This window comes from Cygnus atratus, chromosome 1 (assembly GCF_013377495.2).
Source record: "Cygnus atratus isolate AKBS03 ecotype Queensland, Australia chromosome 1, CAtr_DNAZoo_HiC_assembly, whole genome shotgun sequence".
Classification (NCBI taxonomy): domain Eukaryota; kingdom Metazoa; phylum Chordata; class Aves; order Anseriformes; family Anatidae; genus Cygnus; species Cygnus atratus.
The window spans coordinates 183,514,902-183,529,320 of record NC_066362.1 but is presented as its reverse complement, the minus strand read 5'-3'; the positions used below and the strand labels follow the sequence as shown (position 1 = coordinate 183,529,320).

At 43.6% G+C, this 14,419-nt stretch overlaps 1 protein-coding gene across 1 annotated transcript; it reads left to right on the top strand.

Moving 5' to 3' along the window:
• Positions 1–8,169: 8,169 nt before the first annotated feature.
• On the top strand, positions 8,170–14,173 carry CCNA1 (cyclin A1). Its single transcript, XM_035542874.2, has 9 exons — positions 8,170–8,267; positions 8,402–8,541; positions 9,430–9,673; positions 9,892–10,016; positions 10,713–10,936; positions 11,575–11,779; positions 12,561–12,674; positions 13,318–13,451; positions 13,789–14,173. The coding sequence occupies exons 2-9, from the start codon at positions 8,419–8,421 to the stop codon at positions 13,838–13,840; spliced, it is 1,221 nt and encodes a 406-aa protein (XP_035398767.1). The 5' UTR covers positions 8,170–8,267; positions 8,402–8,418; the 3' UTR covers positions 13,841–14,173.
• Positions 14,174–14,419: the final 246 nt, after the last annotated feature.

The window sequence follows — 14,419 nt, the reverse complement described above, 5'->3', positions numbered from 1 at the left end:
CATTGCAAGCCCAAAGGGGAAAATCTTGCACCTGCTCAAGGCTTTAGACTTTGATTCCTGCTGTAAATGCTGGTGCTTTATGCCAGCTTAGAATAAAGCTGGTATAAATCTTGGCATAAAGTTTACCACTTCTCTCTGTGCCGAGTTCTGTCTGCAACCAGACATGAGACAAAACAGCAAAGGATTATTCCTGGAGGGTCCCTTGATCACATAGCACAAGGACAGCTGGGATTTGCATGCAGGCTGTGCCCCAAGGTCTGCTGGCCCACAGAGACCATATGGACAAGGGACACATCAGGTTGCTCCCAGCATCAACCATGCCATGCACAAGGCAGCTGCAAGCATGGAAGCAAGCACTCTGCTGCAGAGGGGATGATGCTTACAGCTCTGTCTGTATATTCCTGCATCCCTTCCTTCCTCACTTAGACACTCTGAGACTTCCACTGAGTGTTTCTGTCCTCTATAGCAAGGGGAGGATGGGTACGTGAACAATACAAGCAAATGTTGCAGTTTTACCTTGCACAGCGTTTGCCAAGAACATGGATTTTGTGCTGTGACTCTGAAGACATTCAGTATTGGCAAACAGGAATCTGCTTTTGAGGGCTCTTCTTACACCAACCTTGCACAGCTCTCTGCTGCTCTGCAGAATGGACTTTCGGGAACACTCTCTTTATTACAGTCCTTCATCTGTTGTTCCCCCTCATGGCTCCATATTTCTGTATAATCACAGAAATAATAAGAATCACAGAAATAATAAGAATTACTTCACACCAGCTTTACATTTAGTATACAAGCTATAGTGGCATGAAGTATAGCAATGATCAGAATATGATCAGAAATTTTCTCTTAGCACTCTATGTAACGGAATGGGCTGCTTTTGATTGATCTTGCAAGCAGTCTGACACTTGCCAAACTGGTGATTTGGTTTGAGGAAAATCGCTCGTTTCACTTTTGAAGTAAATTTCACCTCTCCATTTGGTATTGTGTAATCTGATATCAAGCATGTAATGAGTAAGGGTTATTATCTAAGTTCTCTATTTAGGAAGAAAGTTTTAACTCTAAGCCTTTAAGTTAATTGATCTTATAAAGTCAGTTTTTTTGAAAATACACAAAAGCTTGTATTACAACAGAGCCCTAATACATGCAGAAAAAATGTAATTTTGCACAATGTAAAATTGTAGGGGTGTGTGTGACTGCTTTCTTTTTTACAACTGTAGGGTCTAGCGGTTTAGTGCATGAAACCTAGTGGAATTTATGTAATAGAGAACACTGGCAAAGTTATGCAAGCAAACTTAGTCACTGAATGATTCTGAATGGCAAATATCAACTATTTTTGAGAGAAGCCTGAGGAAAACTGATGCTTTAAAACTTAAAGGTATGCAGACATCATTCACAGAAACATTGTAGAGAGGAAATGTAGATTTTCAAGGACATCAGGTATGCATATGCAACAGTTTAAAGAAACTTGTTCATTGGAAGAAGGTAGTTTCTTTCACACCCTGTAAATTATAGATGAATTTTACACATGGCGTCAGCAGACAGGAATACATGTAGCCCACTTAAGGTATACCAGTGTACACTAGATAATCAGTACAACCTGCACCATAAATTTTGGAGTAAAGGCCAGTCAAAAAAAATGAAATATATTCTAGAAACAGTCTCCCCCTCCCTCAGCTTCCAACGCAGTTCCCATCTTCTAGGACTCAGAACATAGCTATTTAAAATAAAAAATAATATAAAAAAAAAAACTTTGCTGAAATATTTTAGAAAAGCAATTCCGGGTTTTAAACTTTGATTTAAAGACAGCATTGTCTCCTTTTTCACTCTGTCCTCTTTTTTGCATGTGAAGGCAACAGAATGAATGATAACTCTGGTTTTCTTTTTCTTTTGGACAAGTGTAACTTTGAAAAAGCTTAGGGAATTTGGAAAAGTTATGGAATGGCAAAAGAAGTAACACAAGAAGATGAAAGGAAACCAGATGGCAGATATTACTAATTTGATTGCATCCTGACAACCTCTTTCAATTATGGCCTCTGAGTTTCTGGAGGGTGCTGAATCAGCATTGTCCTTGCTCTCAGATCATTTCTTCCACACCTAGGAATATAGCTCAGAAAAACTTACAGTGCTAGGTTCTCTTATCTATTAAAATGACGGGTCTGTACATCAGCTGGCCATGCTAACCCTTGAACTGTGCTCATGAATAGCTGAAATACACCATCCTCCATGAGCCTGAACTGCAGCAGTAACTATGTCAAGGTGGTACTACAACTGTAGATGACTGACCTGCACGGTGGTGTACATTTTCTGATTCTTTCTAATGCATTATCATAAGCAAGTCAATGTAGGCTGTGTCTGTGACTACTCACACTACCAGCCATATGTAATCCTACCTGTTAGGTTGTTGGGTGCACAGAGCTTTTTCCCATCGGGCTACAGAGCTTGTCCAAACTCACAGTTCACTGTGGGCCTTCATGCACAGGCATCCCAGGTGAGCTTGGACCTCAGTGTTGGTTTGGGCTTGTGCTAAATATCCAGTATATATATATATATCTATATGGAGAGCTGGTGGTTGAGCCAAGCCTATGTCTTTGTCTTGTTTGTATGCCCTGGCTGACAACTCCTGAGCCTTGGACTCATGTCTCAATTGTTGGCCATCGTTTTCTGATTTTGATAGTTCAGCAACACAATGAAACTGAAGATAAAATCTATGGATTCTTAAATGATGTGAAATTAATATACTTGTACAATAATCAAAGCAAACTACAGTCAGGAGTCATACACGACTCTAGGAATCACAGCCATACAAAAGAAGAGGAATCATGTTCTTCACCACCACTGTCAGACCACACAACATGGTCCTGATGGGACCCTGGAGGTCACTGCATCCAGGCACTGCTATTATTCTCAAAGAGATTTCAAAATCCTTTTTAATAAACCTTCTGAATTTCAAGACTGCACCTACTGCACGTTTTTCAAGGTCTGACACAGTCGCGCATTAAATTTGCCATGCAGTACGACTTTCATGGTGGCTCTGCAATGGGCTGCCCTCAGAGGAGCTGCTGGGTGATTGCTCAGTACATTGGTCCGAAAAAACTGCCTAAACATTGAATGCGACCTGGCAAAGGTCGTGGTAACTCTGTCTGTCCTGCCTGAATGTTTTTTTTTTTTTTGTTCGTTTTTTTCTATGAATATTGTTGTAATGCATTATTAGACCTAGAGAAACAAGCTGGGAAATTGCAACAGTCTTATATTAACAGCTACCAGTTTATAACTGTGTGTATTTGTAAGACAACGGCTGTTTCATTGCCAATGAGGATACTACTTCCAGGCCGCATGCAAAATTGCTATTTAGTCCAAGCTGAAAACTTATGGATCAAAAGACAATAGGGATCAAAAGGCACCTAAAAGGGTGAAGAAGGAAGGGGACACCTGAGGGTGGTTTGATTTGTGGACAGAGGGAGCTGCTGTCAGCTTCTGAAGCAGCTGTGTCCTTCTCATGCCCATGAGAGGAAGAAATATGCAGGAAAATATTTTGGGTCAATATATGCTGTGATTTCCTTTCAAAAGGCAGTTCTGCCCCTGTATGCTCATAATTAGAACATAATTAGAGTGAATCATGTGGCTTCAAGCCACAGAGGTAAAGGATGTTCCCAAATGGTGACACAACCAAGACCCCAGGTGGGGCATGTGATGGTGGTAGCTCAAAAACTCTGCATTGAATAAGGAAGGAAAAAACAGAGTGTGCTCCATCTCTGTTCTGCTCCTGGGTACAGTACCAAGCACCTGCATTTGTACAGACAGCATTTCTCTCTCCTGTAAACAATCTTACCAAAAAAAAATTGGTATAGTAGAGTCCAATCTTCAAGCATTTCTAATGGGAAATTTTAAGCAAAATACATTTCTTGGATCTCTGAAGAAACCTTCCTTGGCATTTTGGGAAGGTCTGACAATGGGGCAGAACTGGAGGTCCAGCATAGTCACTCTCCACGGCCCAGAGCGGAAACTGAAGTCCATGTGGAGTTTGCTGTGTAAAAGCTGGGGCTTAACAGCGCTCCTCGGAGTGGAAAGCAAGAGACCGTTCCTGCTCCCAAGGCATGGGATGATAGAAGTCCCTTTATTTGAGAAAGGTACTGAGTTTGGAAATTTCCTCATTCAGAGGGGGGAAAAAAAAAAAAAAAAAAAAAGGAGAAAGGAGCTAGGAAAGATTCACATGATGTCAGAGACAAGTCCTAACCAGGCCTTTAATACTTCTTCCAGGGCCACAAAGGAAGCATCCTCGCCAAGACAGGGATTGCTCTGACTTCTCTGTCTTCCTAGAAGTCATGATAGTCTTCAGTAAGACAGTAATTACTGCCAGAAGCCCTAAGGAGTCCACTCAGGAAGGCTTCAGTTTCCTCTCAGGCACACGGAGGGAAGCTCAGAAGTAAATTAAGGGTCCGAAGCTTGATTTGATCTGCTGCTACAATTAAGTAGTAGCTGGCAAAGCTCACCCGCCTCCCTCAGGTACCAATCCATACTGGGCTGTTTCAAAGAGTTCCCGAGAAAGTGGAGCTTAAATAACCTCATTAAAAGCTATCTGAGAGGCATTTCAGTTACACTAATGTACTATACGACTACTGAGGACATCCATAATCTGCTCATATATAAAAATATAAATAAGTCATCTGTTGGGTAGCTGAGATTCTCCAGTTACATCTAAATGGCATATGAATATGAGGGGTATTCAGACATGAAAGCTGCTTACTGACTGAAGATGAATTCAGTAAATAATTGCTGTTCATGTACTTGGCTGGGAGTGACACGTGATCTTTCTATGAATGTGAATTACGTGTTAGACCTCTAACTACCAAGTTCAGACATTTCTCGTGACAAGCACCATATGGAGAGAGTGAGCTGTCAGAAAAACAGGCTTGGGCAGAACAGAGGTAAGGTTATTTTTATAAGCTACAGGCATTTTTCACAAAGAACATTTCATTTACCTATCTGAAAATATGCACTTGCTGTATAGCCCTCCCCACCCCCCCAAAAAAAAAAAAAAAAAAAGCATGAATTGATAAAATGCACAATTCAGATTTATTTAATCATTGCATAGAAGGCCCTACTGCTCCCATTGTGGTCTGGAAACCCAGACCAGAGAACTGACCCAGCTGTAAACAACACCGCCTTGCTGTTGTGGTTGTGTTACTTTTCAGGTGGAGTAGGTTTTGGTTTGCCTGAGGACCACACAAACCCTTCTGGGAGTGCATGGGTGGGAGCAGCAGTGAGTCCTTGCCAGGGCCAGGCCACACAGAATGTGAATGGATGGGTAGCCAGAGCACTGGGGACGTAAATGCCCTCGGGGATCTGAGCCTAAAGCCATCATCTCCCTGGTGTCCCAACAGAAAGAGTGTCCTAAATCATGCCCTCACTGTTTATGTTCTAACACCTTGCTCTTGAATACACAACTTCTGTTCTTCTCACAGGAGATTTTGCAGCTAGCAGCCAGTATTGATTTAAGGTTAGAAGAGTAGTGCCAGCTACTTGAGATATAATTAGAGACTGAAATCAGAGTTTTGATACTCCTAAATTAGAATAGCATTGCTAAATTGTAATATAAAGTGAAAGAAAAATTTTGCTTTGACAGAAAAATCACGTTTATTTCTTTATTGCTAAGAAGTGTGAGACTGGGCTTTTTTTTTTTTTTTTTTTTTTTAAACTCAAAATATGTACGTTTCAAAAGCCTTTTGCTTAAAAATGTTAGCAAAACTGAACAATTTAATTAAAATGTAGAATATTCACATTTTCTGAAATGGTTTTTATTAATATCCACCTTCTTAGACTGCTATAGATTCTACACATTTCGTAGCATGGGATTTTCTTAATATATTTTTGAGTAATCTGATCAAACCAATGGTATAAAGGGTATTTATTAGTTATGTAATTCAAAAGTTATGCTTAAGTTGATGCTTAATGTCAAATACTTAATTCCAAAAATCAACACTGTGCATGAAAATGTTCAAAGAAGTGTTCCTGAGTGAGGTCTTTCCTGTGCAAACTTGTGGTTTAGAGATGATGTAGGGAACAGGAAGGACACTGATGCACAGTGCACCTTTCTGTCCCCTGACCTGCTGTGACAGCGCCGCTGTGATACCTACAGATCAAATACAGGTGACATTTTTCATCTTGAGATATACCACTTACCTCCTACAGTACATTCATTTGGAAAAAAAAAAAAGTCAAAAAAAAACATTTGAGAAATATGGGAAGAAACAAATACAGACCTTACTACAGCCTGGAACTGCTAAAAGCAGGTCTGGGAAAAGACTTCTTGCTTGTTGCATCCAAATTTTGGATCAGAGCTCCTACATCTTACTGGAGAGCATCTCAAGACGTACCACAACTCTGCCCATGGCAGAGTCATTTCTGACAGCAGTTACTCTAACTTGGTCTTACAAATCTGCAAAGGGGGAAGTCCCACAAACTTTCCATGCCATCTCTTCTGGGGCACCACAGTCCTGATGTCTAACATAAACCTCATGCTGGGGTTAAAACTCTTGTACTGCTTGCTCTTCCCATTGAACACAGAGACCAGTCAATTCCTTTTGTCCTCACTGTGGGTTTTCAGAGGGGTCGTTTGTCACACATTCTGCATTCCTGTTTGCTCATGCTAGGACAGCCAGGAACGTGGTCACTCATGCTCCATCGGAGGTTCACTATAGCCTCCTGCTTCTTCTTCATGGAGCTGCTACCGACCCAGCTGGTCCCCATCCTGTACGTCTGGTCTCCAGCCCTGAGCTCGTCTTTCTTCAGGAGCATCCCACTTTTCCAGTTTGTCATGAAGAAATCACATCTTGTTCCCCAGCATAGCCGTTGCCCTTCCCAGCACCATCGGTGGTGTCATCCACAACTTCACTAAGTCTGCTATCTGTGTTATTATCTGCACCACTGCTGAAAAATGTTGGTGATATCAGACAAACCGCTGCTTAATTCCTCTTATAAAGCTCTGTGTTTCCACCCTGACAACTGAGAACTGCTCCTGTGCACAGCTTCACAATCAGTTTTGCAGTTGTCCCCTTGTTTTGACTTTATCAAAGTGTCACAAGAGTCAAATCCATACTAAAATAAACCAAAATATTTTTTCCCTCATTTTACAAAAGGGGAAATCAAATTCTTTTGACCTTGACTGTTTCCATAAAGTTTCTATTGCCATTTAATAACTGATTATTCGTTCCCAGACCCCTCTGAAAACTCAAATTAATCTCAGTTGGTTCCTGCCCCAGCCTGTTTTCCCCTTGTTGAGCTGGGCACCCCTCGGCATTTCTCTCCTAACTGGGTAACTTGTCTGTCCAGTCAGAGCTCTCAGAGAGACTTTGGGGCTCCAGGGCTTAATCGTCGAGTCCTTTAATAGCATCAGGCAGACTTGCTTCCTTCCTTATAAGCTTTATTAATAAAGTAATTATATTTGCAATTGATATTTGTCAATATTAGTATTAAAGTAGTATTATTAATAATTTAATAGTGTATATGATTTGTTATATAGGTTATTTAGAGATGAGGTTTTGGCCATCCTACTGCTGGCATCCTCACCACTGGGGACCTTCTGATGCCGAAAGACATTAAATCCTTCAGCGTCCCCGGTGCCTCCTGCCAACAAAGCGCTGTGTTTAAAGCACTCCAGTCCTTCCTTGGTCTTTTCCTGCCAGCAGCGCAATCACAGATCTCTTGTTATTCTCAGTGTCGCTTCCTGGCTGTATCTTGTTTGGTCTTTGCTCTTTCTGCCTTCCTTCACTCCCCACACACACCCTCTTGCTTCCAGGATGCTCTGCCCACCTCACCCTCCGAACAACTCCTCCCTGGGACACTCCACAAACTCTCCATACTATCCCTACCATACTTCCAGCAGCCTGCCTTCACCCTACCACACCCGGGACGGGGGGGGGGACACAACCGACCCCCCCCCCCCCCCACCCCGCACCCCCCGACCCCCCTCAGGCTCCTCCACCTCCGCGGGGCGGAGCGGGGCGGGGAAGCGCGGCCCAGGCCGCGGCAGGGCAGGGCCGGCCCGGGCGGGGTCTCCATGGCGACCCGCCGCCGCCGCCGCTTGCCCCGCCAGGGCGGCTGCGCCGGGGGTTGCGGCCGCCGCTTCCAACTGGCCTCGGCCAACAGCCGCCGGCGGCCGCCTATATAGGGGCGGCGGCGCTGCCTCCCCACCTCCGTCCCTGCATCCATCCCTCCCTCCTTCCTTCCTTTCTTTCTTCCCAGGGCAGGCGTGGCTGCTCCTCAACCAAGTACTGTTTAATTTTATTTGTTTACATAAATATTTTTATTTATTTTTAATTTTTATATTATTTGAACTTTTATTATTTTAATTTTTTATTATTCCCCCCCCCCCCCGTTTATTTCCCCTCTCTCTCCCCGGAAGGTGCCGACGCCGGGGCGATGCACCGCACCGGCGAGAAGAGCCGGGCGGGCCGCCGGGAACCCTGCCCCGCTGCCCCCCGCGGCGGCCGGGCCGTGCTGGGGGTGCTGGTGGAGAACGGGCAGCAGCGGCCCGGCGGCCAGGTGAGCCCTGTTCGTGCTGGCTACTTTCTCCTTCCTTCCCTCCTTCCTTCCTTCCCCACCAATGCTCGTCCCTTCCCCTCCGCGTGGGCTCTGGGGCTGCCGGCCCGCTGCTCCCCTCCAGGCTGCAGGTAAAGGCGTGGGGGTGGTGGGCTCCAGGTCATCCGTGCTGTAAAATGTAGGGGATAGCTTAAAAAAAGTCTCTTTGCTGATGCTTGCCTGAACATCCCGTTGCTGTGTAGCTGCTCGCATTCCTGTCAGGGTGCTGGGGTGCTTAAGAAGCTGAGTCCACAGCTGGGTGTTGATGTGTGGTCCTCCAGCCCTCCTGGAGCTGGCTGCTGGGGCAGGGGAAATGGAGCTGTGCTGACTTGCAGGACCTCAGCCAGCAGCTGCGTGCGTGCAGTCTTCTTGGGTGTGACTTTTTGAAGCCCCTAACTCAACTGGTGGCTCACAGATAGTAGATAACGTCAAGGACTGTATCCTGTTCGCAAGCTGAAGTCATGGGGTTTGTGGTGCTTAAGCTCAGCAGTTCCAACTTTGGTTTGTAACTTGACATAAAATGCTTTTGGAAGCCTGTGATGGTGCCTAAGTGCTTCTTCTCATTGCCCTAACTTGCTGCACACTTTCTAAAACCTGCTCCATGCTACACTGAACGTGAAGCAGACCCTGCACTTGCCAGCCATCAGGGCCAGGCAGTGCCCTTGCTTTATTCTCTCTTGCAGCAACAAGCAGTGCTTCCATAGTGCCAGCTGTAGTTGGTGGCTTTTCCAATTAACTTCTGTTCCTTGCTTTGTTAACCAAGGAAAGTGATTTGCCTCTCTAAAACAACCGATAGTGTTTGTTTTCTTCCTGAATTGCCCTGCCACAGCATTGCTATGTGCTCTGTTTCAGAGTACTGCTGTTACCAGACACTTCTCCGTCTCCAAGAACGCCATCCCTCCGGCTGGAAAAGATGAATTATCCAGCTGTGTGGTCAGTGCTGCGTCAAAGCAGGGGTTTGCCATCTACATAGATGAACCAGAACAGAAAGAAAACTACAGCTACCAAGTGGATGAAGAGCTGGAATCAAGCCTGTGTGAACTGGATACTAGTGCAATGACATCCAGTATTCACCTACTGCTGGATCTGAGTACAGGTAACCATGGTTAATACATGGTATCTGTAGCACAGGTACGTGCAGTTGATCATGAATTGTGGTGAGCTGGTGAGTAGCTTATTTTGCAATAAGTAATGCTTCAAGATAACTTTAGTTGCGTCTAGGTGACGCACAACATTTCTGCTGTGCTAGAAATAGCAAGAGAAGGTGAAGAGGCTAACTACCCAAGTGTCTTTCTGGCTCTTTTTGCCTGCTAGGTTCTCCTATGCTAGTGGATACATCCTTCAGGTCCCAACCTGAGCAGCAGATGGGAGATGCCGTAACTCTAATGACTGTGGGAGAGTATGCAGAAGACATTCATCAGTACCTCCGAGAAGCTGAAGTGAGTGTCTTCTAACAAACCTAGAGATATTTGGGATGTGGTGGGCTGCAATACTGCAAAGCTGTATGGTTGCTCCAGGATAAGTCTAGGCAGCCACTGAGCAAGCAGTAAAATCCATCTCTCCAGCTAGAGAGGTTCATAGGCAGCTTCTAGACAGTGGTGAGATCTTGCAGGTATTACTCTGCATCCCAGAAATACCCCACTGTTGGAGCATCTCTTGACTCCAAGGGATGAAGAGTTCTTGCAGATGGGAGTTGAAAGCTGGGAGTTGAAAGCTGCAGAATTACTGAAGCGGTTGGATGTGACCTCACTGACAGGTCTCTTGCTCTAATATTTTTTTTTTGTCATTCTGTATCAGACCAGTAAAGTGCAGTCTTTCAATGGGGGGGGGGGGGAACGGACTGATTTGTTTGTCATTGTCCTCCTGAATTGCTTATATGTGCAAGGGCTGAACTTGACAGTCCAGGAGGTCCTTTACTTTTCTGTTACTAACGCAGTAGCTCTTATCTCTTCAGTTTTTCTAGAGATCCTGCTAGTTAATACTGCTAGTACTGTAACTATAGCTAGTAACTAGCTATTAATAGTGTAACTGCTCATGTTCCTTTTGGTACAAGTTCATAGAATCTTAATCAGCTCAGCCTTCAGTGGTCCTTCTCAGGGTAAGCAACCTGATTCTTCACCTGTCTCTCCAAACAGATTAAATACAGGCCCAAGCCCCACTACATGAGGAAGCAACCAGATATCACATCAGGAATGCGTGCCATCTTGGTAGACTGGCTGGTGGAAGTAGGGGAAGAATATAAACTTCGGACAGAGACATTATACTTGGCAGTGAACTACCTGGACAGGTTTCTCTCCTGTATGTCTGTTCTCAGAGGGAAGCTGCAGCTTGTCGGAACAGCAGCAATTCTTCTGGCTGCGTGAGTGTTTATCTCAGAAGATATCAGTGAGCTAAAACTTACTTTTAGGACAATCTTTTTTGTTTAATTTGAGGGAGTGAAGCTTGCAGTGGTAGGTAGCTTTTCCTGGTGTCTTTAGATTTGCCACTTGACCTACTTTGGCACTAGCTGAATTCAATACTTAATATTCTTGATTAAGTAACTGTAGTGGGAAAACCTTAAAACCTTGTAACCATAACAGCAGAAGAAAAACACTACTGTATTAGGCTGCTAGCCCATAAGGCTGTAATAGATTAAAAGCTGCAATCTGCAATTAGCCTTGAACTGTTTTTAAACAGACAGGGTGCCCAACAAAGCCTAGGAGTGCAAGGATTTTTATCTGGAATGCATGGTGTTACTGAAACTTTCTCTTTAACACTCCTGACTAGTAGCAAACTCTTAATGTGAGTGTATGTCTATCTAGACTAGTGACTTGGAGTTCCTCTAAACATCTTTGCCCCCCAGAGTTGATTCTCAATTCTTACCCAGACTGGAGGAAGGATTAAAATAAGAACTCTCAGCAAGTCTTAATTGCATGTGCTCATCCTGATATGGGTGAAAAGCTTCTTGTTACCCTAACTTTTAAGCTGACAAATGTGGCTTCTCTGTTTCTTTTGAAGGAAATACGAAGAAATCTACCCACCAGAAGTGGATGAATTTGTGTATATAACAGATGATACATACACAAAGAGGCAGCTGCTAAGAATGGAACACCTGCTTCTCAAAGTGTTGGCTTTTGACCTCACGGTGCCGACTATCAACCAGTTCCTCCTTCAGTATATTCAGAGGCATGGAGTCTGTATCAGGACAGAGAACTTTGCAAGGGTATGAATTACCATCCTATTAGGATGGATGCTTTGCAGGCTTGTGTGCCTGGACTTCTGGATAAGTGTCTGATTGAAACACTAAGCTTGGTGTTATCTGTCTGGTCGGCTAGTCAGTCTTGCTGGTGAGGTGGTAGGAATCCATTCTTCAACAGTGCATGCATAGTAAGCCTGACCTAGGCACGACGGTAAAACATATTGCTACACAATGACACAGCATATGCCCACAGAACTGCCTAGGGGTACCATGCTTATACAGGTCAGGTTACAGGGTAACCCATGCTTGTAGGAAAACACCTGACTTGCTGCTTAGCTGCAAAGGGTGTAGTCTTTGTACAGTGCCTGTTCAAACGGAGCCCAAATTCTGTTTGAGAGCTGCCCACTTAGCCCAGATCTCCAAGTGAGGTCCACCTCTGTGAACAAAATCCTCAGAGGACAGCATGGCCTCTTTTTTTCCTTTACAAATATTTAAAAAATGTCTTTAACAAAAATTGTGTATTCTATCTGTAAAATTAATTTCATCAAAGATAATTATGCGACCAGAAGTTCATTATAGTTTTGATTGTTTAGGCTTTGACAGAAGAGTGGTCTTTGTTACCACTGGAACATGAGAAGTTTTTCTGCAAGATGAACAGGACTCGAATGCTACTTCTGCTCACCAGACACATAACTCATGTTTCTTCAGTGAAACTGAGACCATTGACCAACTGAAATGCTCAGTCTTTTGGCCTCATTCTACCACACAGGGCCATTCTGTTTGAACGGCTTGCTTTTTTGTTCAGTATCTTGCAGAATTGAGTCTCCTTGAAGCTGATCCTTTCCTGAAGTACCTTCCTTCACAAACCGCTGCAGCAGCCTACTGTCTAGCAAACTATACGGTGAACAGGTCTTTCTGGGTAAGAAAAACAACTGCATGCTAAAGTGCTCAAGCACTTTATCATTAAAACTTTGAGTAGCTTCAAAACTTGTTATAAAGGCTGAAATGCTAGGATGAGTGGCTGTTCCTGAGCTACTGGGTCTACCTGATTAACAAATGTTAAATCAATCTGAAATATCCTGCCTTCTCTCTGAAATGGGAAGGACCTTGCTGTCACGTTCACTTGTGTCAAGTCTGTAACTAAAGCTTGTCAGTAGCTAGTCTCAAACCCCTTAGAATTCAGGGGCTTTGGGGAGGGAAGGGAGAACTGAATGTCTACTTCACTGAAGTGACTACACTCAGTGGCTGCTGTAATGCAGGCCTTGATAGGCCTCTCAGGTGTGTTGGAGTAATAGCTTTAGAAGGGAGCAGAATCCAGAAGAGATGTAATGGATGCAATATAGTTATAGCAGAATAAGATTATTGTTAGACTTCCTGTCAGACCAAAGATGACCTATAGTGAAAGTGATGGCAGAATACACTCGAATCCTTTTCAAGCCTAAACCTAGAGCGAGAACTGTTGACATGGTGAAAATGGTTCCTGCTTCTGTAGAAAATACCTTCCAGGTGAATATTCTCTAAAATAGAGTAACAAAAGCATTTTTTTCCCCTCTTCTTACCAGCCAGAAACTCTTGCTGCATTCACTGGATATTCATTAAGTGAGATAGTGCCTTGCCTGACTGATCTGCACAAAGTATGCCTTGATGCTCCCCGTTGCCAACTGCAAGCAATTAAGGAGAAGTATAAGCACTCAAAGTAAGTAACCAAGAAGCTACTGCTTTGTAACTTGAAGGCTGTAAGCACAGGATGGTTCTGGTTGAACAGCCTGGGCTACAGCTCAGTAACTGACAAACTTCTCATAGTGGACAGCTTCTGTTTCTGAAACTGAAGCTTCTGTCAGCATCTTGAGGGGAAAACTCTTCTGGGCAGAAGAGTAGTTCATTCATTGGTATGCAGATGTAGTGGATCACAATTCCCTTGGAGCAGCAGGATGTTTTTTTCTTCCCCAGTGTGTTTCTCAAGAGGAATCCTTAAAGTTTCTTTAAACCTGTCACTAAAAATATTAACTTGTTTGATTGCATTTCTATTCCAGGTATTTGCAGGTGTCTCTTCTGGAGCCCCCAGCAGCTCTTCCTCTACAATAGAGATGGTGGATCCTGCACTTAGATAATTTCTTCCCAATCTACAAAGCTGGTCTAACATTTCATTGAACACTGCAGGTCATGTGTCTGTAACCATGGTGACCAGAATGGTTTTTAGCTAGTATTTTTTAATTAGATACCTTTTTAAAAAAGGATATTAGACTATAGCTCTTAATATAACTGACAGCACTTTTAATAAATGTCTTATTACACTTCCTCTGAATTTTCTGACTCCAGTTAATATCTGCAGTAATGGTGTGTGGAAAGGCTTTCTTACAAAGTATCTGAGATGGGCTTTTATGTTAGCTAGACTGGATAAATGTGTCAGGCTATGTTGGTTCAAACCACATCTCCATAGACGTGGGTGACTGGCTGCAGTGTATTACCTGTTTTCTCCTATTCTGAGACAAGATCATCTGGCCATGAACAGCACCTATTTTCTGGAACTCTTTTGTCACATCACAGCAAAAGCATCCACAAGCAAGTGGTCTATGAACACTCTACATATGCGTAGAAGACCATCAACACTGAGGTAAAAATTAAACTTCCATTCAGAGTGAAATAGGGTAGCATCTTCTGCAG

Excerpts from the sequence above, each read along its gene's own strand:
- CCNA1 (XM_035542874.2), top strand. The coding sequence starts at position 8,419 with ATGCACCGCACCGGCGAGAAGAGCCGGGCGGGCCGCCGGGAACCCTGC. Across the intron at positions 8,542-9,429 it reads AGCAGCGGCCCGGCGGCCAG|AGTACTGCTGTTACCAGACA; the intron begins GTGAGCCCTGTT and ends GCTCTGTTTCAG. Across the intron at positions 9,674-9,891 it reads ACTGCTGGATCTGAGTACAG|GTTCTCCTATGCTAGTGGAT; the intron begins GTAACCATGGTT and ends TTTGCCTGCTAG.